Source organism: Phasianus colchicus, chromosome 6 (genome assembly GCF_987193195.1).
Source record: "Phasianus colchicus chromosome 6, bPhaCol1.hap1.1, whole genome shotgun sequence".
Lineage (NCBI taxonomy): Eukaryota > Metazoa > Chordata > Aves > Galliformes > Phasianidae > Phasianus > Phasianus colchicus.
The window spans coordinates 2,841,725-2,865,940 of NC_143441.1; the positions used below are offsets into that span (position 1 = coordinate 2,841,725).

Below are 24,216 nucleotides of genomic sequence, written 5' to 3' on the forward strand. Positions count from 1 at the left end.
TGGCTGCAAATAAATGAGCTTTGATACTTACAGAGTTCCAGTCACTGCATCTCAGTTCGTTTCTCCACTGAAGTGATCACAGCACACTCAGAGGGCATTATTTTGCACACTGACAGCTGAGAGAATAACCTTCAGGCTACTACTGAAAAAGAGCAAACATCACTTGGCAGCTGCTGTTTCACCCACAAACAGGAACATCACTGAGGATTTCAAGCAGCAGTACTGTAAAGATGTCCAGGCAGATTCTATTAAGAGCAATGGAAGTTATCAGATAACCATATCCTTCCTCAATAATATTGTTTCTAATCAACAATAATTTTAAACATTTTTTTTTTTTCTAAGACCAGCAGCCAAAACTGGAAAGCAGATTTCTTTAGGAATCTTTATTTTATACCTGATTGTTATTCCACTGTTAATAGTAATAAAAAATTATTTACAGCATACAACATTAACGTACAAAGTAGTCACTGTACTGTATGTAGATGTCCAACAAGACTGATCCCAACTTCTCTTTAATTGTTGATAGCTACGACAGATATATCACCAAGAAGCACTGCCCACTGGATGCTACAGAAGCAATATGCAACATGAAATGTGACTTCATCAGGCATCCTAAAAGTTCACAGCTATTCAGTATCAGCACTGACTGAACACAACCAAGAAAACATTCTTGAAAAGCATGCTCTGTCTCGCTGTTAATTTAGTCTAAACCAAGATGGACGCTTCCTGGCTCTCTCGATGATCCGCTTGCCTTCATCTTTTTCAGAGGGCTTTTCTCCATCATAAAGCACTACAGTCTCTACAGTAGGAGCATTGAACGGTCCTCCTTCCTTTTTACCTATTTCCTTCCGTATCTGCTGAGTCTCTGCTTTCACTTTTGCATAACAATAACCACAAAGAACATGCTTCAGCTTCAAGTTTCCACACTCGGGGCAAACATCTATGTTCCTCTGAAAAAGAAAGGCAGTCAAAAATAGAAATTCAGTAATTTGAGCTAAAGCAAAACAACAACAACAACAAAAAAACCCACAAAAAACTAGGAGCTATGAGGAAGTAGTAGGAAGCAATAAATGAAATAGTGGGGAAATTCATCTGCCTTTCAGAACAAGGCGGCTCTGAGCAGTGTAACAGCTCCCTGTGGTGAGCCGTGTATCGCCATCACCTTGACTGCTATCAGCTTGCTGGGGTTCCTCCTCCTGCAGCGGTTCACCTCGATGCTGCGCCTCTTCTTCGGCGCCGCCATCCACAGGACGCCGCCGAGGAAGCCCGGCCCCTCGCCGCCCGCTGCCGGCTCCGGCAGACAAGCGGGGCTCTGGACGGCCGGCGCCAGCCCTGAAGGGAAACGGAATTCGTTACCAGCCTTCACCGACCGCCCGAGGGCAAACGTGGGCCCCAGCGCCGCCCCGCCCGTCCCGGCCTACCCCACAACGGGCTCTGCGCCCCGCACACGGCCGGCCAGCGGCCGAGTTCCAGCCGCTGCCAGCAGCGCTGGAGGAGAACGCGGATCGGCGGCACCGAGTGCAGCACCACGACCGCCATGCCGGCAGGAACGGCAAGAGAAGGGCAGTCGCACGCGGGCGCCCTCAGCATTCTGGGAAAGCGAGTGCCTCGAACGCGTCACAGCGTAATGACGACGGAGACCGGGACTACGACTCCCAGCACCCCTTGCGGCTACCGGCGGGCCAGGGCGGTGGGGGCGCTCGAAGACTCCAAATCCCGGCATGCCTCGCGGCGGATCTCTTGGCCAATCGCGCCCCTCGCGGGCACGGCGCACGGGGGCGCTTCCGGGTGCGTTTCCCTCGTCGCCAATCAGCGCGCGCCGTGCCCTCGTGCCGGAAGCGGGCGGGGCGATCGGGCAGACTGCGCCTGCGCAGAGAGAGCTGGCCAGGATAGCCGGGGGCTGGTTCTAAAATGGCGGAGCGGGGGTACAGCTTCTCCCTCACCACCTTCAGGTGCCGAGCGGGGGGCGGGGTGCCGCGGGTCCGCCTGGTTGACAGCGGGCGGGCTATGGGAGAAGAGGGGGACAGGGCACGGGGTGTGTGAGGCGGCCGTCCGGGTGGGGGGGCACGATGAGTGTGCAGAGTCATTGCGGTACTGAGCTGCGAGCGAGCAGTGCTGCTGGGCCTGGGCAGAAGGGCTGGGTTGTATTATGTCGCGTTATATCGCTTTATATTACGTTATATTACTTTATGTTACGTTATGTTGCATTATGAAGGTGCAAAAAGGGAAACTGAAAGTAAGAATCTGCTGGTTTTGGTAAAGTGTCTCCTTGATGTCAGAGCAGTGCTCTGTAATTGTGTCATTGCAAAACAGTTCACCGAAGTGATGTTGCAGTTAGCAAATGTTAGCGATAGGAGAGGAATCTTAGAGTGTGAGTCCAGCTGAATGTGCCCGCTTTGCTGAACGGAGTGCGTTTTTCGTTAGCTCTTTCCTGATGGAGTTAACAAGCTTTTTGTACTCTGCAAAGCACTAATAGCGTGAAACTGTTTGGGTTTCTGTTCATATGAAAGAGATAACAATTACTTGTGCTTTTCTGTATTCACTTGTCCCACATACTGAGAATCATTGATTTGAGCAAGTGCTAGCTTTTAATTTATTTTGCTGATGTTCTGTTGTTTTGATTCTTGTACAGGAAATTATTCATTTGCTTGTATTTGTTAATGGTCATTGAAGCCAGATGTGGGAATACTTGAGGGTGAAATGAGAGATTTGCATCTTGTGTCATTGGCCTATCAGTGAAAAAGAATAGCAGTGTTTTGCTTCCATCTTTCAACAGCGAGCCTAATGTTTCAAAATCTGTTGCAAAGCATGTATAAATGCAATTTCAGTAGAAATTCATGATGTGCTCTGAAGAGTCCCTCACTGAGTGGGAAACTCGGTTTAAATGATACAAATCTGGAGAACTGCATTGCAATCAGATCGAGTCCTATCCAAGAAGCATTCGTTTTCATTGATGCTGCAGGCAGGTTCTGGGCTGTATCATCCTGGTTCTTTTAAAGTCTTCAGATTACTATTATTTTTTTTTCTAAATTATGGTTAGGGTATGCAGATACTAGCTGTGAAGAGATTAAAAAGGAAGTTAAGATCATTGATGCATATTTGAGCATAACAGAATTACATCAGGCTTACTTCTGCCTTTTCATTTTCAGTCCTTCTGGGAAACTTGTTCAGATTGAGTATGCTTTGGCTGCAGTGGCTGCAGGAGCTCCATCGGTTGGGATTAAAGGTTTGTTCAGATCATAACTCCACCAGTGAAAGACTGAGTGTCTTAAAGAAGACGGGGAACATAGAGCTCCATTTAAGGAGAAGAAAGTTGCTAGGGTAATTTTGGGGACACAACCAGTAGAAACAAACACCTCTGGTTTGGAGCAATATTGTTACTTAAGAAAATAAGTCTAGATATGTTTCCGTGTATAGAAATAGTTATTTTATATAACTATATAACTATAATAGTTATTAATATATACTTTAATATTTAAAATGTGATTATGAGAGCTGTGTGACTATTTTTAAAATATTGGGGAGATGTTGAGTGAATTCATCACAGTGTTTCTTTAACATGATTGTAAACTTGAAGAGATTTTTAAGAATGGAGGAGCAAATTTCTTTGTTCCTACAAATCTGTATTTCATCTGCTTTCTATAAGTGTAATTTAATATAGCTTTTTTTTTTTTCTTTTTCTAGCTGCAAATGGAGTGGTGTTAGCAACGGAAAAGAAACAGAAATCCATTCTTTATGATGAAAGGAGTGTCCATAAAGTAGAACCAATTACCAAACATATAGGCTTAGTGTATAGTGGTATGGGTCCAGATTACAGGTATTTGTTAAAAATTATGCTTGGTTATCATTTAGATACATTTTTCTATATGTATAGTGTAATATTATGTTGGGTTACACATTATGTGAGATCTTCTTTCTCTATAAGGGTTTTTATAATATATTAATTACCTTGGTAAATAATATTGTATCTCAAAAATGAGTGTGAGATGAAGAGCAATGAATTCAATCTTAGTTTCTGTTTTTCGAAGTACTTCAGGGAGTACTAAGTTGGTAACTCAATATAATATATATAACTCAGTATAATCTTTCATACACTGGTTGTATGTCAGAAGTGTAATTCCTTTGAATAGTAATTTTTAAGAATTTTCAGCTAAAATTGTAACAAATAGTTGGATTTCTAATAGGATAATTTTGTCTCTGTTTTTAGAGTACTTGTACACAGAGCACGAAAGCTGGCCCAGCAATATTTCTTGGTTTATCATGAGCCCATTCCAACAGCTCAACTAGTACAAAGAATTGCTTCTGTGATGCAGGAATATACGCAGTCTGGGTATGTGGTTTTCTGAAGTTTGGAGGCTGTTAGAACGGTAAAGTATGACAGCTGCCTGGTGATTCATTTTTAATGTCAAAAACAGATATTTTTTCACTGGAAAACGCTCACAGAAAGTGGGTGAGTGGGAGGACCGCTACCTGGCAGTGAGATAGTCATTATATCTTGAATAGGTTGACTAGTCATTCATGATAATAGATTTGTGCTGGTGGGAGGCCTTTGGGGAAATGTAATGCATCCAAAGTAATGCAGGTTTGGTATTCATTGAATAAATTTATGAATTTTGCATGCCAGCTCTGAGTTGTTTCTTTTTTGTTTTGTGTGGTTTTGTTGTTTTTGTATGTAGAGGTGTTCGTCCATTTGGTGTGTCACTGCTCATATGTGGCTGGAATGAGGGGCGGCCCTATTTATTTCAGTCAGATCCATCTGTAAGTATCTTATATTTGTAAATTCTTCTGTTTCTGTAAAACATCTAAAATTTCATATGTGCTCTTGAAATACTTTCTGTGGTTTGAAGGATCTGGAGCTAGAGGAAAAGATTCCTTAACCAGAATTCAGAAGTCAGAGTGCTGGGAGCATGCCTGGAGTTGGCTACTGTGCCAAAGGAAATGTGGGAAGTGGGTGGCACCTGCTTGCTTATTCTGTGCCTCCATATTTATGGACTGCACGAAGAATGGCAGCAGTTTTTGAAGGACATCACCACCCTTTTTCATCTCTTCCTACCTGCTTAGTAGTAACAGCAAGAGTCATTGTGGTGTTCTGCAGCAGGTACCAGGAAAAAATATTTGACCACTTGCACAGCTCAAATAGTTATTCCCTCAGCTGTAGCAAAATTAGGCCAGAGTCTGTTCCATTGTGAAATGCAATGCAAATGCTTTCATATTTAATGGCAGTAGTTAATTTATAGGAGTTTATTTGCTGTGTTAGAAAAGTGTTTTTACTAAAATTTACCTGTTGATACCTGTGTGAATTATAAGACTTCTCATCAAATTAAAAGATCTGTTACTCTCATGATTTTCGATAAGCTTCAGAAATATGAGTCACTACCCAATGGTCAAATGAAAAAGTAGAATACAGTTGCCTTGTGTAAGGCATCTTGATTGAGGTACAGACTGGGTGTGATTGTCTTTATCCTATAGGAAAGAACAGGCCCCAAAGCTAAATACCTTAGTAATAGCTAAGATAAACTAGATGTCTGCTTTTTGCAGCAAGTCTTTCAAAATATATAGATACACATGTATTTATTTGTGTTTATGCATAAACACACACACACACGAACATACCTATAAATATATATTTTTATAATATTTATATATGAGATGAGCCTCATGAAAGAACTGACTGTTCATTCTCAAGGGCAAACACAGAATTTCTGTTCAAGGAATCCCAAATCAAAACTATGCTAACAACTTACTAAATCCATTTTTCAAAGTAGGGGAGGCCCAATTTATGAGCAAGGCCCAATGAAAATGTGTTGTACATTTCCATAGCAAATGTTTTCACATCAAATTAGTCTGAATGTAACCCCTAAACAATCTCACATATCGTCATAACATTCCGAATTTTCATAATGGCTTCTGTACTGGTTACCAAATAATTGAATGTGTAATGTTTGACTGAATTAGAAAAAACAACAGATTGTTGTTTTTACAGGGAGCTTATTTTGCTTGGAAAGCAACAGCCATGGGAAAAAATTACGTCAATGGGAAAACATTCCTTGAGAAAAGGTAAATGTATTTCAGTAATGTCTAAAAGAATACTATCTCTTTTTCCAAGTTTCAGATAAAAGAGTCAGGAAAAAAAAAGTATACTTTTGAATGATTGGTACAAAGATTTAAAATACTTACTATGTTTTTAATTGCTTTATTTAACACATACACGATATTGGCTTTACTAAGTGCTAACTTTTGTGTGTATGATTAATTAATCCAGTGCAATAAGCAGTGTGTTTAATATGTTTGCAAAAACATTGTTCTACACAGTATCAGCAGCAGTAGCGATTTTTTTTTTAATAACAATAATTGTTTTGAATGTTAATATAGCAGTTCTTACAAATAGTTGGAGATTTTGATAGTGTTTGGGTTTTTAGAGGTTCTAGACTTAATAGGATTCAGAAAGATTGTACTGTGCTGAGATGTTTTTGTTTTGTTTTGTTTTTTTTTACAGATACAATGAAGATTTGGAGCTTGAAGATGCCATTCATACAGCTATCTTAACATTAAAGGTTAGGAAAACATTTAAAGAATACATATCTTACTATTGCAACATCATTGAAATGATTCACTGAACTATATTTTTTTTAATAGGAGAGCTTTGAAGGGCAAATGACAGAAGACAACATTGAAGTTGGCATATGTAATGAAGCTGGTTTTAGGAGGCTAACTCCAACTGAGGTTAAGGACTACTTGGCTGCAATAGCCTAGTAGAAACCAAGTAAGACTGTGTGAATTCACACTAAGGTCTTTTTAATTTTGGCTCCTTAAACATTTTTCTTTGCAGTTTTTGCATACTTATTTCTACATGGTTTGTCTGATAGATTTTTTAAATATCATGGGTGCAAATGCAGCAGTCCTAATATTGTAATAAATTGAATCTTAATACAGATAATTCTTTCCCTTGATACATGGGAAGTTTGTACACAAAATACTGTTACAAAAATGTAAAGTTATAATGAACACAGACAAAGGCAAAATAATAAAATTGGAAGGCCTCTGTTTTGCGGGAAAGTGTGTGTGTCTTTTTATTCACAGCTTGTTTGTCTACATGAAGCTGAAAAGCTGAAATTTTGGTATCTTCATTGTTGAGGAAAAATTTTTCCACATTAGCCATCGTGAACTGATTGTTAGACCTTCTTTTAAAGAACTTCTAAACTCTGTGCTTACAGGAGAATTTTTTCACTTTGGAATTTTGTGTAATTGTTAAGTAACTTCCAAAAACGGGTTGCTCTGGTGTAAAACATGCTTCCATAGAGATGTAGAACAGTCTTCCATTGGGGGATGAACTGTGATCTACTTGAATAGCTCTGCTTCTGAGTGTCTAGAATTGTCTTAGTCTTTGTGTCTTAAGAGTTTGTTTTCTGTTAGTCGGTTGCCTTTTTGTGATCCTAGAAATTGAAATTCTTCAATCCTGAAATGCTATTAGGTATAACGGAAACAATTGCTACAGACCAAAACCTAAATGCATTTACCAGTACCTTTAAAAATCAATAGGATGTAGAAAGCAAAATGAGAGCATGTAATGTAATTACTTTATTCCTTGAATTGTGCTGAAGTATTTTTCAACTTGCAAGATAACTGTAACGGAACAGTAATGAAATGAACACTTAATTTATGCATTGCTACTTTTAAACGTGCAGAACTAGATACTTGAACATACTGTGTGTGGGTATATGTACTGTTAGTTTGTTGTGGATCTTTTTTACATGTTTAGTGCCTGTAAGGTTATGTAGAAACAAACTGCACAAAAGAAAGATGCTAAATATACTTTTTTTTTAAAGCAGAAATCTGGTCTGGAGCCATTGAAAAGTTACTGATAATGAAATGGAAACTAGGATAGTTGGATCAGTCTGCTTGTACATTAATAAACTATATGGGAGCAGCCAGACAGGTTAAAAGTTACCCAACCATAACCAATGAAAAAAATAAGAAGTCCAAAGAAAGTGACATATAAACTAACTGATCTGTTCTTTTCTATGTCTGTCATTTAATGTTTTGTGTTATCATTAGGCAAATAAGAATTTCTTAAGCATGCCATAAATGAAGTTTTATTTCATGTCAAAAATAAAAATTATGTTCAGATGGTTCTTTAAGACTTCTCCAGATCACTTTTTGAGAATTTTTTACTCTGGAAACCAATTCATACTCTGATTCTTCTTAGAAACAACGAAGCAACTAGGATGTGAAACCAGAGACTTTATAATACTAGATTTTAATTTGTGCTTCCAGAATCATCATTCCAAAAAGTGGGATTCTACTTTAATATTTGCATGCATTCAGTCTACTTTTAATGTTATATAAATATTTACAGGAGTTTTGTATGCAAAAAAAAAAAAAAAAGCAGGTACTTCAGAAAATGATTAGCATGAATGACAGTAGGTTAGTTGCATCCTCTACTAGAAAGAGTTGATTAGTGAAGAGCAGCCTATGAAATGTAATTGAAACCAAAGTATTTCACTCCCAAGATGGTAATAGTGGGGCAAATGTAAAATGTTTTAATATTTTTTGGGTGGGTGGGGATTTGTGTGTGTGTGGGGGGGGGTATAGTTTTAATGAACAACTTTCCTCTGTGTAGAAAATAGCTGATTTTATTGGTGATGAAGAAACATGAAAGCTCATGCCTTCCATTTTTCTTGTGGCTTAATGATGTAGTAACTTCTGTGTCAGAGAATATGGGGACTTCAAATAAAGCAAGTACAATTCAAGACAGGTCAGAGGCTTTGCTGAAATGAATGCAAAGACAGGTCCTGTATACTGTTTCAGGAGAAGTAAAAAAAAAGTCATTCTGGTGTTAGCAAAGCCAGCTGTCCAGCCTTCAGCAGGATGGACTGCAAACAATCATTTATAATCGTGCCAATTTTAATATGACTAAGTACCTAACTGTGAAGAGGGATGGAGCCAATTAGCTTCTTAACTCAGAGTTCTGAGAAACAATCATTGAATGTGTGCCAGCATGGAGAGATGGCTTTTGGTGGTGCCTGGAGGAGCAGTGTATCCCATATAACCTTTGCTCAGAGGTGGGGAGCCAGGATAGTTACAAGCTGCTAGTTTTTAGCTCAAAGTTCTAGTCAGGATAGACTTCATAACCAGATCTTTCAAATAGTAATAATTTTAACACCAAATGTGCATTGTTATGGGAAGTATTGTGTGCTGAGTAAGGAAAATACTGACTTTCTGGTAATTGGTATGGATGTTACGTATATTTTTTGCCCAATTCCCCCTGTTCCATTAGAAGGACAATACATGATTTGATTATTATCTAATTATGGCACTATTTTCTCTTGAGAACAAATAGAAGTACTCACAGAAAAAGATGAGAGCATTATCACTAGACTGTCATAGCCCCATGTATTAGTACATAGTCTCCTTTTATGGCAAACAACTTCAAAATGATGAGTTTTCTATGAGAGTGCTTTCCTTAGTTTTACTGTGAGGCATGACCTCGGAGCCTGAGTCATTTCTATGGTAATCATTTCTCATGGCTTTATGTGAAATGGGTAGTGTGGGTTTAACAGTTTATTGTCACTAGTGGTCATTCTGATAAGCCACCATTTGTAGTTGAGAACAATGGCTCAAACTGAATTCTTAAAGTTCTTTAATAGCCATATTCCCATCAGGGAATCAAAATTCATTGCATTTGGGGTAAGTTGAAAGAACAGGCACAATATTTCGAATTCAGGTTTAGTTTATGCTATTTGTTTCTTTTAGTGGTAGGTGTATAGATGTCAGCATTACTCTGTTCTAATGAGGAAGACGGTGTGACTTGGAGAATGGGTTTTTTCTGCTATTTTAATTGCTTAATCCTTGACACTGGGTAAGTTTACTGTCATACTCGGATTACTGCTGTTTTAGAACAGTAACTAAATTTTATCTGGTCTTTAAAGAGGACCTTTAAAATGCAGGAAATTAACTTACGTCTTTTTCCATTCTAAATCCCTGGAATTTAAGAAATAGTAATTTTAATTTGGATATATATTTCGCAGGGAATAACATCGATTGATGTTATCAGTGAGTGCAACAGAGCAGCAAATTACATAGCAGTTGTATTTACTTGCATTATATTATCTTGATTTATATTTTGTGAAACCTAACTTAAGGCATAGATGTCAAAGGCTACAGAGTGGACAAAATTCATTCATAAGAAATGGCAAAATACAAGCTCAAGACTTAAACTGACTGTGATGTTTGACAGATTCATTATCTTGTTTCTGATCAGTCATCTGAAGAACAGACACCGATCACTTAATGCAGAGAACATGCTTTGATTCAGATTTGTCTTGGAAGATGATCAGCTCTGAGGAAATCCAGACAGCCTCACACCATTGTGAACACAGAATTCTTGGGCTTTACTTCACTGGTGGGATCAAGAGCTAAGAGCAGCATGGTACCATTGTATGCCATCGCCAGTTTAGTGAGGCTGTTAGATTAAGCAGAAGCAGTGGAAGTTACAGGTGTGGTAGGCCCTTACAGCATGCTTTCAGCTTATTATTGCTTGTTAAATGAACCACTATAAAGGAGTGCTTGCTATGTGAACCCGTGTTCTTTAGAGAGAGAGTGGCGAGGTGCTGAAACAGGCTGCCCACAGAGGCTGTGGATGCCCCGTCCATCCCTGGAGGTGTTCAAGGCCACGCTGGATGGAGCCCTTGGCAGCCTGGTCTAGTATTAAATGTGGAGTTTGGTGGCCCTGCATGTGGCAGGGGGATTTGGAGGTTCATGATCCTTGAGGTCCTTTCCAACCTTGGCCATTCCGTGATTCTGTGAATCCACAGTGAATTTCAGCAGCAGCAGCTGGGGAGAAGGCGAGTATTCTTCATGCTGATGGTGCTGCAGCATAGGAGGCTGGAGGCCACTGGGAGATCTACTGAGTAGTTGGGCTGCTGCTGAGGCAGGCAGCATCTTGGCACAAATGAAGGCACCAAGTGCTTGAGCACGGAGGGCCATTGCTCGCATTGGGCACCAAATGCTAGTGATGCTGAAGCTTCACTGCTACATTCGTGATCGTTTCTTCCTTGCTAAAATTAAAGCTCAGAGCTGACTATGCTCTGGCCTTCCATAAGGAGGGCAGAAGGCTGATGCAAGCACACAGCGGCTAAAATCTTCGTGTGCTGTAACGTAGCATGCCTGGATCTTTAAAAAAAAAAAAAAAAAAAAAAAAAAAGGCTTTTTTTAAAGATAAAACGCATGCTTTTGGAGGACCCGCTCCTCCCTGCCTGCCAGAGCACAGCAGCAGGCCGCGGCACGGCAGGCGGCCGCCGCTGCTGTCCCCGCCCGGCGGCCCGGGGGAGGCGCGTTGGGCCGAGTCGGCCGCAGCACCGCCCGGGGGAAACCGCTGCCGGCGGAAGGAGAGCCGGGGCGGTGAGCGGGGATGGGGTTGTGCGTGTCTTCACGTCGGCCGTGGGCACAGGGGAGCACGGGCAGTGTCCCGACGGCATCCGGGCCGCGATCGCTGAGGGCCAGGCGGGGCACGGCTGGGGCCGCCCGGCGTCCGGCGAAACACGGAGGGGCCGGGAGCGGGCGCTGAGCGCGCCGTGCCCGCTCCCAAAATGGCGCCACGCTCACGTGATGGCGGCGGAGGGGAGAGGAGCGGGGCTCGCGGCGTGCGGGTGGCCTGCAGGGGTGTCCTCGGCTGGGCGGGGCGGGGGATGCGCCTGCAGCTGGGTTGAGGGGGGATTTGTCCTCGTTTACAGAAGCGCTGCCTCTGCGGGCGTTCTGTGGTTAACACTGGGGTTTCCCAGCTGCGTCACTGAAAAGCTGGGCTGGGTTGGTGGGCTTACTTTCCTGTAAGAACTTGAAGTGGGTTTCATCCTGAAGTCTTACTGCTCTTGAAAAAGTTGGAGCTGCTGCGGGAAGGGGTGCCGAGGTAGTAACTACAAGGTTTTACTCTTTACATATGAGAATAATCCTTGGCTTCCTGCTGGAAGTACATAATGAACTGCCATCACTGCGATAAGTGCCGATCAGCTGTGGGATGTGGTGTGGCACTGCCTGACCCAGCGCCCTGCCTGCCCTCACGGGGGTTCATGGAAGCTGAGCTCGGAGCACTGCACGTGCGACAGACCTCCGCTCGGCGCTGTGGCTGTTTAAAGGTCTTAAAAGTTTTCCTCCTTCTTAGTAATTGGGTGAGCGGCAGCTTGCAAACACTGTGCAGAACCACGTGTGGCTGTGAAAGGGCAAGTGAGGGCTGGAGGTGGTGGGAGGAGGATGTACCTTCACAGAGGCACTAAAGCATTGCTGCAGAAATGTAAGTTTCTTGTTCTGACTGAGGAACCTTGAAGGTGCAACTTTGGAATGCTAGGAGGTGAAATACTCTGCACTGATACCTGAGAGCTACCTCAGGAAGGTGCCAAAGAAAAAGCAGTGCCTGGTAGCGCCCGCAAGCTCTGGCTGCACGGAATGGCTGTGGAGGGCACGCGATGGTCAAGGCAAAAATTGCAGAAGGCATGAGCTGTATTTCTGTGGCACAGAGCCAAAAGTGAATCAGAGTTCTGCTGTCCTGATAGGCACTGACAGGAGGAAGATTTACTTTGGGCAGTGAGGGGATTAGTGCTTGAACCTGCCTGGTTGGGATTTTGAGAGGAAAGGATAAAGTTTGTTGGCATCTTCTGACCCTAAAGAGAGTGAATAAGGCATGATGGAAGATTTTAGACAACGGTTGATAAGAAAGGAAAGATTTTGGTAGTGTTAAGAATTTACTGAGCCAGTAGGAGTTAATAATAACTGTGTTTGAATTGTGCATAATGAAGTCAGGTTCCAGAGTAGTAATGACAGAGCCTTTTGTAGGACTGAGGCTGTATTACTTTTCACATTTTTGACTGAAACTATATTTGTTTTGCCTTTTGATCCTAGTTTCCTTCAAAGTGCAGTTCAGATAAAAATCACAGAACATCTGTTTGTACTCATAGTTGGGAGTGAAAATGGATGAATTTCACTCTCCATAATGGCAATTTACTGAGTGTCTTAAAAAAATTGTGTTTTTTGATATGTTACTTAATTGTACATTTTTCAAATTGTTCAGTTAACCACTTCCTATTGTTACATTCAGGGAGACATACTAAGTAGTGTAGATGCAGAGGAATGTGTTAGTCTGATGCTGCACAGTAAATCTCTGGTGAACCTGCTTTAGCAGGGGGATTGGACTTGATGATCCCCTTCCAACCCCTACAATTCTGTGATTTTTGTGGTGAAGCTAGAGAACATAGAGATTTCCAGATCTTCCTGACTCTGAAATTATAATTTGTCACAATGCTGTGTAATGTTGAAATTTACGCAGAGGGGTATTAGTAGCTTATTCGGGGGGTTATATAGTGTAAGTTGGAGAGGACAGAGGTATGCTATTCAGAATTGTAAGATATAATGGGTGTTTTCTACGCTATATTTAATAACTGCTGGGAAGCAGACTTAGTGATTTATATCTGTAAGCATGGTAGATGACTAATATTATAATGATAGTGTGGTCTGAGGGAGGGGAAACATTTGCATGTGGAGTTAAGAGAATTTCTAATTTTGCTCTGAATGGCAACATCTACAAATGAACTTTGGGAGCTGAGATCTCTTCAAATCACAGAATCACTAAGGTTGGAAAAGACCTATAAGATCATCCAGTCAAACCATCAATGACTGGCTCTGTGAGGGACTCAGATATGAGTGAAAAGATTCACAATCTTGCAAGGTGTCTGTGGAGACTTGAGGGCTGTTGTTCTTCCTTGCTGAGAACTGAAATCTTAGGCTTTAGGCTGTGTCATCAAAGGTGAAGGTTTTGTTGGGGCTTGTGTGGAGGTTTCTGATGCTTGTGCTTTACTGTACGGATAGCTGTTCCACCAAATCTACTGCAGAGTTCCAGTGTGTACTGTTCAAGTGACCTTTTGACTGTCCTTATTCTTAGCTGTGTCCTAACAGTCTTCTCCTTTTCTTTCATCTGATAGGAATAATGTTTCCAACATGTCTGTGCAGTCGCTGCTTTGTGAAAGAATTGCCGTTGCCAAAGAACTGATCAAGAGAGCAGAAGCCCTTTGCAAGTTCCAGAAAAGGAGAATAGAAGGTGGGGCAAAACTATGTGGCAAACTGAAGGCTGAGTTAAACTTCTTATACAAAGTGGAGTCAGGGAAGGTGGTCATTAAAGAATCCCATCTGCAGAGTACAAACCTCACCCATCTCCAAGCCATTATCCAGTCAGCAGAGAACCTGGAGGATGTTGTCAGTGTCCTCCAAGTCTTTTCTTATGAGGACAGGTTTGGAAACAGACAGACACTGGTGGTAGATGTTGTAGCAAATGGAGGTCACACGTGGGTGAAGGCCATTGGTCGGAAGGCTGAAGCCCTGCATAATATCTGGCTGGGAAGGGGCCAGTATGGTGACAAAAGTGTCATTGAGCAGGCTGAAGACTTCCTGCAGGCAAGCTGTCAACAGCTAGTGGAGTACAGCAATCCCCACATAATATTTGCCTTCTACAACAGCGTGTCCAGTCCTATGGCAGAGAGACTTAAGGAGATGGGGATATCTGTGCGAGGAGATGTTGTTGCAGTGAACTCTCTAGTAGAACCATCTGTGGAAAACCAGCACCTAAGTGCCAGTGAATCAGATGAAGAAGACCTTGAACTGCAGGTTACCAGAGTGGATCGGGAGAATTTAGTGACCAGCATTGCTTTTCCTACACAGATCAAAGTAAATGTGTGCAATAGAGTGAACTTAGACATCACTACGTTAATAACCTATGTCTCTGCTCTGAGTTATGGTGGCTGCTACTTCATCTTCAAAGAAAAAGTGCTAACAGAGCAAGCAGCTCAAGAAAGAAGAGAGAGAGTCCTGCCTCAGCTGGAGGAGTTCATGGAGGGGAAGGAGCTCTTTGCATGTGAATCTGCTGTCAGAGATTTTCAGTCAATCTTGGAAACACTGGGAGGGCCTGGGGAGAAAGAGAGAGCTGCATTGCTTGTTAAAAGAATTAATGTGGTCCCAGATCAGCCATCTGATCGTGCCTTACGACTAGTGGCTAGTTCAAAAATCAACAGCCGTTCTCTGACAATTTTTGGGACAGGAGACACTTTAAAAGCCATCACCATGACTGCAAATAGTGGTTTTGTGAGGGCAGCTGCTAACCAAGGTGTCAAGTTCAGTGTTTTTGTTCATCAGCCAAGAGCACTGACAGAAAGCAAAGAATCTGTTGCCACACCTTTACCAAAGAGCTGCCTACGTGATAATGGATTGTAATTTGTTAAAGGAATTAATCTCTGAATATTGCTGATCTTTCAGTAGAAACATCTGGAGAAAAAAGGAAGTCATAGCAATACATTTTCTGATTGTGTAACAGTGAGAACAGTAATTGGAGCAACGGAAGGGTTCCCCAGGTGACTTACACTGTCTTTATTCAGTTTTTGGTTTTTGTTCAACTGCTAATTTATTCACTAAAGTAATAAGATTTCCTTGAAAATCATTAACTGTTACAGTATATTAATCCCTATATAAATCCCTATTTTAATCCATCCCTATTAAAACATTCAGTTACAGCACACAGATCCCTGTCTTTTTATATACCAGGGAGCACAGATCTGGATGCAATGCTCCAGGTGAGGCCTAACCAGGGCAGAGTAGAGTGGGGAGGATCACCTCTCTTGACCTTGTGGCCACAGTCCTTTTAATGCACCCCAGGATCCATTGGTCTTCTGGGCAAACAGGGCCCACTACCCTGTGAATAGAGCTGGGAGAGGCGATCTGGAGCATATGGAAGAACCATGTGTCTCTTAACTGTTATGTTTGGTATTAGAAGTCCTGAAAGAAGGTACAAGAAAATAAACAATAAATTGATTTTTGCTTGCAGCTCAAAACTTTTACAGCTGAGGTCCAAATGACAGTTTAGTGTTCATCATGGATTAATCTGTTTAACAGCCTTAAGCTGAATACATGACATCAGCATTCTCTTGGGCACCCCCTAAAGAGGTTTCTCCAAACCACAGATTTATGTGCTAATGGAGAGGGAGGGCAGTGACTTGTGTTATTACCAGGTAGGTGACCCAAATGCAGTGAAAAGTACCAACAGCTCTATAGTCTGAATTAGAAACAGTGGCACTGTCTGCAGCAGTTCATAGAATCGCAGAATGACTTGGGTTGGAAGGGACCACAAGGATCATCAAGATCCAACTCCTTTGCCACAGGCAGGGTCACCAACCTTCACATTTAATACCAGACCAGGCTGCCACCCCATCCAGCCTGGCCTTGTACACCTTCAGGGATGGACGGGGCATCTACAGCCTCTGCGGGCAGCCTGGTCCAGCACCTCACCACTCTCTCTGTGAAGAACTTCCCCCTGCATCTAACCTTGACGTCTGTATATGTGCTTAGTGCAAAACCTGGCCCTTTGCTGTGTTGAACCTCATCAGACTCTCCCGGGCTTACCTTTTGAGTCCGTTGAGGTCCTTCTGAATGGCATCCTTTCCTTCCACAGGTTTATACTTTCTGATACTTTGATTCTTTTAGAAGCAGTCTTCTGGTTCACAAGCAGCACCAACTGGGGGCGGTGCCTCCATCTGGGTTCCTTTCTACAGCACGTGCACACTGCACGGCAGGCTGCTTCTTGTGCTTCCCTGTGTACCGTGTTTCACGAGCTGGCCTTAGCAGGGGTCTGGATGGGGGGATTTCCTCAGGTCCCTTCCTGCCCCTACGTTTCTGTGATTCTGTGATTGCGGAGATTCTTTCATTTCAGTTTTTTTTTCACGTTAGTGATGCAGGTTGGTGTTTGGGGTCCGATATGAGTAAATGACCAAAAGGCTGCCATTAATCAACCCCATTTACCCACCTCAGTTGAAGTGCAAACAGGAGTGCTCTCTCCTGGTTTCTGATTGTGAAAGTTATGATTCTGTGTCCTCCCCCAGCATGAGGAGAGGGAGAAACCGACGTGGGGAGGGACAGCAAACCCAACTTCATCATCAATAGCATGGAGACATTTTCTTTTTTTGCAAATATTTATTGTCTCTAAAAACAGTCCAAGATGGGTGTTGGTCTCCCACCCCCCGAGCCGTGCTCAGCAGCGCAGTGGGTGCCGGCCTAGCGCCGCCTCTTGGGGGACGGGGACGAATCCGGGGGGCAGCTGCTGGCCCTCCTCTTCGGGGGGCGTCGGGGCCCCCCAGGCGAGCGGTCCGTGCCCTGGGCGGAGGGGCCCGCTGCCGCCGCCTGCCCCGGCTGCTCCTGCGGCTCCTGCGGGGACACGGGGGCGGCGGGTTGGGGCTCGGGCCCCCCGTGAGGGACGCCGGGGAGCTGCTCAGCGCCGGGGCCCGCAGGGCTGGCGGAGCGGCCCGGGCCGGAGGCGGGAGGCTCCTGCTGGGAGGCGGCGGGGCTGGGGGTGGCCGCGGGGCCGTCCTGCCCTCCTGCTTCACGGGCAGCCTGGCTGTCGTGGCGCCGGCGGAGCTCTGGGCCGTACAGGGCCGTAGCGGTGTCGATGAGCCCCGCCACAAACTGCTCTGCGCGGTCTCCCAGATGTGACTCGCACGTCAGGATCAGGGCATCCTCGTCCAGCCCGTATGTCCGCAGGAGGTTCATGACAGCGGTCCGCGCTGCGACCACCTCCCACCACTCATCTCCGGTGATGTCCTCGAGCTCCTGCTGGAGCCACCGGAGCAGAGGTTCGAGGTCTCCCGGATCTCCTCGGAAGAAGTCCGCCCAGACCTCGGGTGGGAAGCCGTGCTCGGGAGCGTCGAGCTGCGGCTCTGCAGAGCCCTGCTGCTCCTCCTGCTCGTCCTCGGAGTGCTCTGCGGGCTGCGGGATGGCGCACTCGAGGTAATCCTCCTCTGATAGCACCGAGTATCGGACGGCCTCGATGTTCTCCTGGCATACAGCGCAGGTGGGCTGCTGCTTTGCCCAGCGCAGCGCACAGCCCAAGCAGAGCTGGTGCAGGCAGGGCGTCACGTAGGCTGCGCCGTCCCGCTTCTGCCCGCAGACGGGGCAGGCCCGGTCCGAGGGCAGCTGCATGGCCCCGGGTGTGCGGTGGGCCGGGGAGAGCCGAGGTGGGAAAGCCGCTCCCCTGAGTGGCGCCGCAGCGGGCCGGAGCTTCAGCAGCTGCAAAAGAGAAGAGGCCGCGGTCACTCGCTGTCCCCGGGGCAGCGGCAGCAGCGATGCCCCGGTCCCTCCGCACCGCCCCCCGGCCCTGCTCCCCGCCGCCCGCCCCGGGGCCGTGTCCCCGCACCGCTCACCTCCGCTGCTGCGAGCGCACCCCGCGGGGCCCCGGCCGCCTGAGCCAGGCAGGGCCGGGGGAACGCTGGCGATGCCGCGGGCTGAGCACCAGGAACTGCTGCCGGCAGCCCCACGGCACGGCCCAAAACAAGTCTCGTTCGCGCCTCCGAGTCTCGCTGCTGCGCTCAACCGGAGTCCAGGCACGAGTGATGCTGGGCTCTGCTGCGCCCCAGTTGCTGCACGGAGGCTCAGTGAGGTCACAGCCATCTCCTGCTGCTGTCACAGCCCCTTGGTCGGTGACCTCAGAGCGCTGGGCTGCGTGCATTGGGGCACCAGGCTGGGCCCACGTCCTTATCACCCCGCATCATTCAGTGACTGCCCTTTGTGATGGTGATAGATCTGGGAAAATAAAAGCTGCACCTATACACTGTCTCCACATGAATCTTCCCTTCGCATATTGTTTAGAATCGTGGAATCGTTGAATGGCTTGGGTTGACAGGGACCTCAAGGATGATGAAGCTCCAACCCCCCTGCCACAGGCAGGGTCACCAACCTCCACATTTAATACTAGACCAGGCCGCACCTCACCACTCTCTCTGTGAAGAACTTCCCCTGACATCCAACCTAAATCTTCCCTCCCTCAACTTCAAACCATTTCCCCCTGTTCTGCTGTTATCTACCCTTCCAAAGAGTTGGCTCCCCTCCTGTTTGTAGGCTCCCTTTAGGTATTGAAATGCTGCAATGAGGTCACCTCGCAGCCTTCTCTTCTCCAGGCAGAACAAGCCCAGCTCCCTCAGCCTGTCCTCGTAGAGGAGCTGCTCCAGCACCCTGTTCAACTCTGTGGCTCTCCTGTGGAGCCTCTCCAACAGCTCCCTGTCTTTCTTGTCCTGGGGATTCCAGGCCTGGACACATTACTGCAGCTGGTTCCTCACAAGGGCAGAGTAGAGAGGGACAATCACCTCCCTGTCCCCGCTGCCACCCCTCTTCTGATGGAGCCTGGGATACTATTGGCCATCCAACCTGCAAGAGCACACTGTGTTTTGTTCACATGGGCCCATCTTTGAAGTTTATTGATATCCCTCTCAATGTCTTCACTTTCTTCTAATGTGTCAGCCGCACCACTCAGCTTGTTGTCTTCTTTCTTGCTGTTGCAGAGCTAGCTGGCTTTTTTTCTTCTGGTGTTTTAAGATTGGCTGCTTAAAAGCCTCTGTTCATGAAGTCACCATGTGGTGATTTCCTTCGCTGCTCTTCATTTTTGCACACTTATTCAATATGTGATATATTATTGAATCAATTTTCTTACCAATTTCTGCTTATCACTTGAGAAGTATTTTAGCAATCTAGAAATTATCTAGACTAGTGGCACTAGTGTGTGCCACTAAGTGTCTTGAGGTATTTTGTTTTATTGTTGTTTTGTGTCTCCATGCTGTATGATGTCATTAGAAGCTCGGAATGGGCCTTGTACTTTTTAAGCCATTTCTGTCTTCAGTGGCTTTTATTGTTTGAACAGAACTTTGACATGCTACGCTGGTTTGAGACTAAAACATGTTTTGATTTAATATTTAGTGTGTTGGGTTTTTTGTTGTTGTTGTTGTTTTTTTTTTTTTTTCCCCAATTGCTTTCTAAGGTACTAGTGATCAACAAATATTAAAGGTTAACTTTGTTTCAGTTTGGTGCATTTGAAGAGCTCGTATTTAATTTTACAAACAGAGCATTAGGGCTTGGACTCTCTCTGTTTATAACTTTACACATGAATAATTAGAAGACACAAATTGTGCTTGAAATTTGGTTGAAAAAATGGAAAATCTAGGACCACCTATCTTTTCTTCCAATATCCATTTTCTTATCTTCCAATATGAGGATATCACTTGCTAGAATGTTTTTTATTCTTATTTTGTTTTTCCGTGAAAACTTTTGTTGAACCTTGTCCTTCTGACATTTTTTTCCCCTCCTTTTCAATTTACATTATCTGTGTATGGTTCCAAAGTCTCCGAGGAGAGTCTCTGTTTTCTTTAGCACCTCGCCTGCTCTGTTGGCTAGAACAATAACAATACCAAGCAAAGAAGGTTGCAATTGATGCCAGCCAGTAAAAAGTGTGTGGGTATTATGAGGAATAAACAGGTAAGTGAATATATGTATATGAGTAATGAATAGTAATATGCTCCTGTTTCCAATGTATGTTGTCACTTGCAGTTTAATCAGAAGTAAGCTTATTGTCTGGCATATCTACATGCATTCAAAATTTACAGATCAGTGACTTGTTAGTGGCATTGCTTGCAAGCCATGAAATCCCTCAGATAAGTTTTGCATGTTGCAGACACCGTGTCCTAATATTTTACACCATTGTGTATTCTGTATTCTAAGATAGGATAATGGGCTAAAGAATGTCTTGTTTTTGGACTGAGGGAGACAGATGATGTCTTCAGCTTTAAGTCTGCTGAAGTCTCATGGAGCTGGTCTGAAAAAACTCTCACATTCCTTTTCCTAATTACTGTAGGCATGTTCACAACAGTAATGTAGCAAGAAAAAGCAAGGATTAGTCTTCTGAAATGACTTTGATAGGAGACGTAGGAAACAGTGCCCTATAACTTTTTTTTATTAGTATTTTCATTCTGAAGTGGATCTAGGAAGGGATTTACAGTAATGACAAGGCATATATTTGCACTGACATTCTTTATTTCACATTATTATGCAAGCAAAAGAGCACAGGTTACCTGTGATCTAGTTTAACTGTTTAAGTAAGCAAGAATTAGACAGCATTTCGAGGCTATTTTCCTACAAGTTGTAGTTTCACAGTGAGCTGCAGTGAATTCTGCCCTTCCATCCAGCTTGTTGCATGCACTATTTGTATGCTTTGATACCATCTGATAGTGCTGATATCAACTCTGCAGGTAAGAGCGGCCATTGCTTTTCCATCAGGATATAATGCTGCTGTTTATTCTAGAGTAAAAAAAAAAAAAAAAAAAAAAAAAGACAGGGAGTGACAGAACAGCTCAGAACTGTGACTTCGGGGCTTTGCAAATTGTTTATTATGAATGCCATGGGAATTAAGATTGTTTCTATGTGAATGACTGTATTTAATAAAGAACAAACAAAAGCTTTCTCAGGAATTCACTGTTGAGAAGGTCTTTCTGTCCATTTAAAAGATGCTCACTTTCATTATTATTTTACATGAGACTTAGCTCAATTTTATTCTTTTTTAACAAATAAAAAACCATAATGGTAGTGAAGATCTCTTCTTTTATTCATTAATGAAGCTGACTGCATGATAAAGCAGCTCACTGTGGTAATGAGAAAGCATGGAGATGCAGGGCACAGCAGTTTACAGTGCAGATACAGAAATCCAGGGTCTAAAGGAGTCAGTAATGTTTGATAGTACTATCAAGCAAGAGTGTGTGACAGTAATTTCTGACTGAGGTTCCTTTCATTTAGTGAAGAGTTTAAGGTCTCAGCAGTGCACTGCAGTTAATGGTGGTGAGGGTGATGGTTTACAGGAATTGTAAATGGAAAATTAGGAAATTGTACCCTAGTGCTTCTTTATGATGTTTGTGGTAGTAGAACTGGCTAATATCAGGGGTTTCTCCACTTTCTAAAACCACACTGGATGTGATTTTTATAACTTCCAAATTTTCCTAACGCAGGTATTGTCCACAACGCTGTTGAAGTAAGTGGAAGAAATAAAGCAGAAATGTTTCAAAGGGAATGTTTTCAAGAGAAAATATATTCTAAAGATAGAATGTCTTGGGTTGGAAGATCAGCTAGCAAGATCAACAAGTTCCAACCCCCAGCCATGGTCAAGGCTGCCACCCACTAGATCAGTTTGCTCAGAGCCCCATCCAACCTGGCCTTGAACACCTCCAGGGATGGGCATCTGCAACATCTCTGGGCAGCCTGTGCCAGTGCCTCACCACCCTTTTGAGTGAAAAATTTCACCTGACATCTAATCTAAATCTCCCCTCTTTTAGCTTAAAACCATTCCCTCTTTCCTATCACTATCAGACATGAAAAAAGATGATTTCCCTTCTGATTATAAGCTCCTTTTAAGTACTGGAAGTCTTTCCACAGCCTTCTCTTCTCCAGTCTGAACAAGATGGGGCAGCTGATGACAACTAGTGTAAAGAAATTTGGAAGACTAAGTTGGTGTCAGATCATCTTGGTAGCCACACTAAAAGCATAGCAAAAATAGGAAGAGTAATTCTTTGGAATGCCCCCTTCCATATTCTGTGCTGTGAGTTCTGGAGAAGCTGCCAGTATCTCTCATGGACAAAGGCTCTCAAGGGTAGAGCCTCTGTCTTACAGTGCTCTTTGGCCGGTGTACTTGGCACCTTGTGAGTGAGAGTTCTCCATGGATTGATCTGTCAGAACCTATGCTTGTTACCTGTTCTTCAGTTTTTTTTTTTTTTCTGTAGGGGATAGTTTGGCTCATCTTTTCAGAGTTAGGCTGAATCTCACTCAAGCAAACCACAGGTCTTTTAATGATAAACCTCCAACACATTTCCATGTTAAAAATGCATATTATAAGCAAGTACAGACATAGTCCACAAGAGTAATCTCTTTCATGGGGAGGGGAGGTGAGACCTCTTTCTTTACATATACTATGAGTGTAAAATACACTCATACACTGTAACAAAAGTTGTCTTTGGAATTCTCTTTCCTCTTCCATTACTAGCAATTTATTAATGGTTTGGAATGAAAAGAGCAGAAGCTGCTAGATCACTGGCATGCCAGAGACCCTGCCAGAAATAGACTACAAGGCAAAGCACTGTTGTTTTATGTTTGTTTGTTTGTTTGTCTGTGTTCTTTTCTGTTAGTGCAGAAAAGATAAAAGTATTGAAGTAACAAAAAAAAAGTGAGCTAAGAATAACATGAGGACAGTCAGAAACAAAATAGGTCTTACCAGATAGTTCAGTGGTTGGCTTCTGAGTTGGTTCTTCGTTTGACTCTGCACTTGAGTTAGGGGTGGTTTCAGTACTTGGCTCTCCACTTATCTCCCAAGTGGCCTGTTCCACTTCCTGTACTCCAGTGTTCCCAGATTGCTCCATGCCTTCCTCTTTGTATGGGTCTCTGCTGTATTCCACAGGGAACTCGCTGCTTGATTGCATGTTGAGATCATTGCTTTGCTCCACACTCGTTTCCTCAAGCACAGGGGTAACAGGTGTGCCTGCAAATAAAAGAAGTTTACATGGATGAGAAAAACTGTGGGAAGACCCCAGGTACTTCTAGGGTTGTCTAAACATGTGCATAGTTGCTTTTATGGATCAGAGATCCCAAGCAGGAACTGGAGAAGGGAGATAAATCTGGGAATAAATCCACTCCAGAATATGAATCTCAATTCAAATTTATGAAGATTGTTTTGCTAGTGTTTGACTCACCTTGTGCCTTTAGCAGGTTGACCAGAATCAGAGCCAGCACTGCTGAATAGATTGCCATCTTCTTCAGCATTATTACCTAAATGTCACACTAAGCACAGGTATGTGGAGCAAAAGTTGGAGTACTTCACCAAGAGAAAGCCCTGGCTATTTAAAGGCAAGCCTTTACCACCGTGTGCTTTGATATCTCCCTGAAAATACCAGGTTGGAAAAAAAAAAGTCCAAATTACATTCCTGAAATGAGTTTAGTGCTTGTCAGGAACTGTTATCGGTTAATTCCTGGCCCTTGCTACAGGAAAAGATAACCTTTTCCGTAAGCAGTTTAGGATGCTATGGGCTGAGAGGTGGGGCGGTAGTAGCCAGGGCCCCAGGTGGCTGTGACACTGATAAAGTGTCACTGCGTGCTTCTGGCAGGGCTGGTTTCTCAAGGCAATTCATCCTGGTGGTTTAGAATGAAGACTTCCAAAAATCCTTTGATTGTGATGCTTAAGAAATCAAATGTGCCTCACGCTAACAGGTGAAAGGTGGAGGGTGACTAAAAAGTGTGCAACCGGCTTCTGTGTGTAAGGAAACAGTGGTGCTAAAGAACAGTGAAGTTTTGGAAAAGCGAGCATCTCATTGGAACACCTTCCTTTTTCATTCTGCT

The 24,216-nt window shown here is 43.7% G+C and overlaps 5 protein-coding genes across 8 annotated transcripts; 2 read left to right on the forward strand and 3 right to left on the reverse strand.

Moving 5' to 3' along the window:
• Positions 1-368: 368 nt before the first annotated feature.
• Positions 369-1,581, reverse strand: MRPL32 (mitochondrial ribosomal protein L32). The gene is made up of 3 exons (XM_031599383.2): positions 1,422-1,581; positions 1,163-1,332; positions 369-950 (listed from the first exon to the last, which is right to left on the reverse strand). Exons 1-3 carry the CDS (start codon positions 1,537-1,539, stop codon positions 696-698), a joined length of 543 nt encoding a protein of 180 aa, XP_031455243.2. The 5' UTR covers positions 1,540-1,581; the 3' UTR covers positions 369-695.
• A 225-nt stretch (positions 1,582-1,806) lies between these two features.
• PSMA2 (proteasome 20S subunit alpha 2) lies at positions 1,807-7,056 on the forward strand. Its single transcript, XM_031599382.2, has 8 exons — positions 1,807-1,952; positions 3,150-3,226; positions 3,685-3,817; positions 4,208-4,330; positions 4,677-4,758; positions 5,984-6,057; positions 6,497-6,554; positions 6,637-7,056. Exons 1-8 carry the CDS (start codon positions 1,912-1,914, stop codon positions 6,751-6,753), a joined length of 705 nt encoding a protein of 234 aa, XP_031455242.1. The 5' UTR covers positions 1,807-1,911; the 3' UTR covers positions 6,754-7,056.
• A 4,188-nt stretch (positions 7,057-11,244) lies between these two features.
• On the forward strand, positions 11,245-15,548 carry C6H7orf25 (chromosome 6 C7orf25 homolog). Of its 4 annotated transcripts, none has more exons than XM_031599385.2 (2): positions 11,245-11,400; positions 13,968-15,548. In XM_031599385.2, exon 2 carries the CDS (start codon positions 13,984-13,986, stop codon positions 15,247-15,249), a length of 1,266 nt encoding a protein of 421 aa, XP_031455245.2. In that variant the 5' UTR covers positions 11,245-11,400; positions 13,968-13,983; the 3' UTR covers positions 15,250-15,548. The 4 variants fall into 4 exon arrangements, with proteins under 4 accessions (XP_031455245.2, XP_089998324.1, XP_031455244.2 ...); XM_090142198.1 differs by having other exon boundaries at positions 11,338-12,286; XM_031599384.2 differs by having other exon boundaries at positions 11,339-12,131.
• A 791-nt stretch (positions 15,549-16,339) lies between these two features.
• On the reverse strand, positions 16,340-18,435 carry LOC149917361 (uncharacterized). Its single transcript, XM_090142199.1, has 2 exons — positions 18,222-18,435; positions 16,340-18,087 (listed from the first exon to the last, which is right to left on the reverse strand). Exon 2 carries the CDS (start codon positions 17,998-18,000, stop codon positions 17,080-17,082), a length of 921 nt encoding a protein of 306 aa, XP_089998325.1. The 5' UTR covers positions 18,001-18,087; positions 18,222-18,435; the 3' UTR covers positions 16,340-17,079.
• Positions 18,436-20,788: 2,353 nt separating this feature from the next.
• Positions 20,789-23,728, reverse strand: LOC149917362 (uncharacterized). Its single transcript, XM_090142132.1, has 3 exons — positions 23,574-23,728; positions 23,099-23,362; positions 20,789-21,141 (listed from the first exon to the last, which is right to left on the reverse strand). The coding sequence occupies exons 1-3, from the start codon at positions 23,641-23,643 to the stop codon at positions 21,137-21,139; spliced, it is 339 nt and encodes a 112-aa protein (XP_089998258.1). The 5' UTR covers positions 23,644-23,728; the 3' UTR covers positions 20,789-21,136.
• Between the last annotated feature and the right edge of the window lie 488 nt (positions 23,729-24,216).

What these genes read in the sequence shown, in the direction of transcription:
- PSMA2 (XM_031599382.2), top strand. Translation starts at nt 1,912, where the DNA reads ATGGCGGAGCGGGGGTACAGCTTCTCCCTCACCACCTTCAG. An exon ending in TATTTCAGTCAGATCCATCT is followed by an intron (nt 4,759 to 5,983) that starts GTAAGTATCTTA and finishes TTGTTTTTACAG; the next exon opens with GGAGCTTATTTTGCTTGGAA. An exon ending in CAGCTATCTTAACATTAAAG is followed by an intron (nt 6,555 to 6,636) that starts GTTAGGAAAACA and finishes TTTTTTTAATAG; the next exon opens with GAGAGCTTTGAAGGGCAAAT.
- LOC149917362 (XM_090142132.1), bottom strand. Translation starts at nt 23,643, where the DNA reads ATGCTGAAGAAGATGGCAATCTATTCAGCAGTGCTGGCTCTGATTCTG. An exon ending in CAACCTGCTAAAGGCACAAG is followed by an intron (nt 23,363 to 23,573) that starts GTGAGTCAAACA and finishes TTTTATTTGCAG; the next exon opens with GCACACCTGTTACCCCTGTG.
- MRPL32 (XM_031599383.2), bottom strand. Translation starts at nt 1,539, where the DNA reads ATGGCGGTCGTGGTGCTGCACTCGGTGCCGCCGATCCGCGTTCTCCTC. An exon ending in GGCGCAGAGCCCGTTGTGGG is followed by an intron (nt 1,333 to 1,421) that starts GTAGGCCGGGAC and finishes GTTTCCCTTCAG; the next exon opens with GGCTGGCGCCGGCCGTCCAG. An exon ending in GCAAGCTGATAGCAGTCAAG is followed by an intron (nt 951 to 1,162) that starts GTGATGGCGATA and finishes TTTCTTTTTCAG; the next exon opens with AGGAACATAGATGTTTGCCC.
- LOC149917361 (XM_090142199.1), bottom strand. Translation starts at nt 18,000, where the DNA reads ATGCAGCTGCCCTCGGACCGGGCCTGCCCCGTCTGCGGGCAGAAGCGG.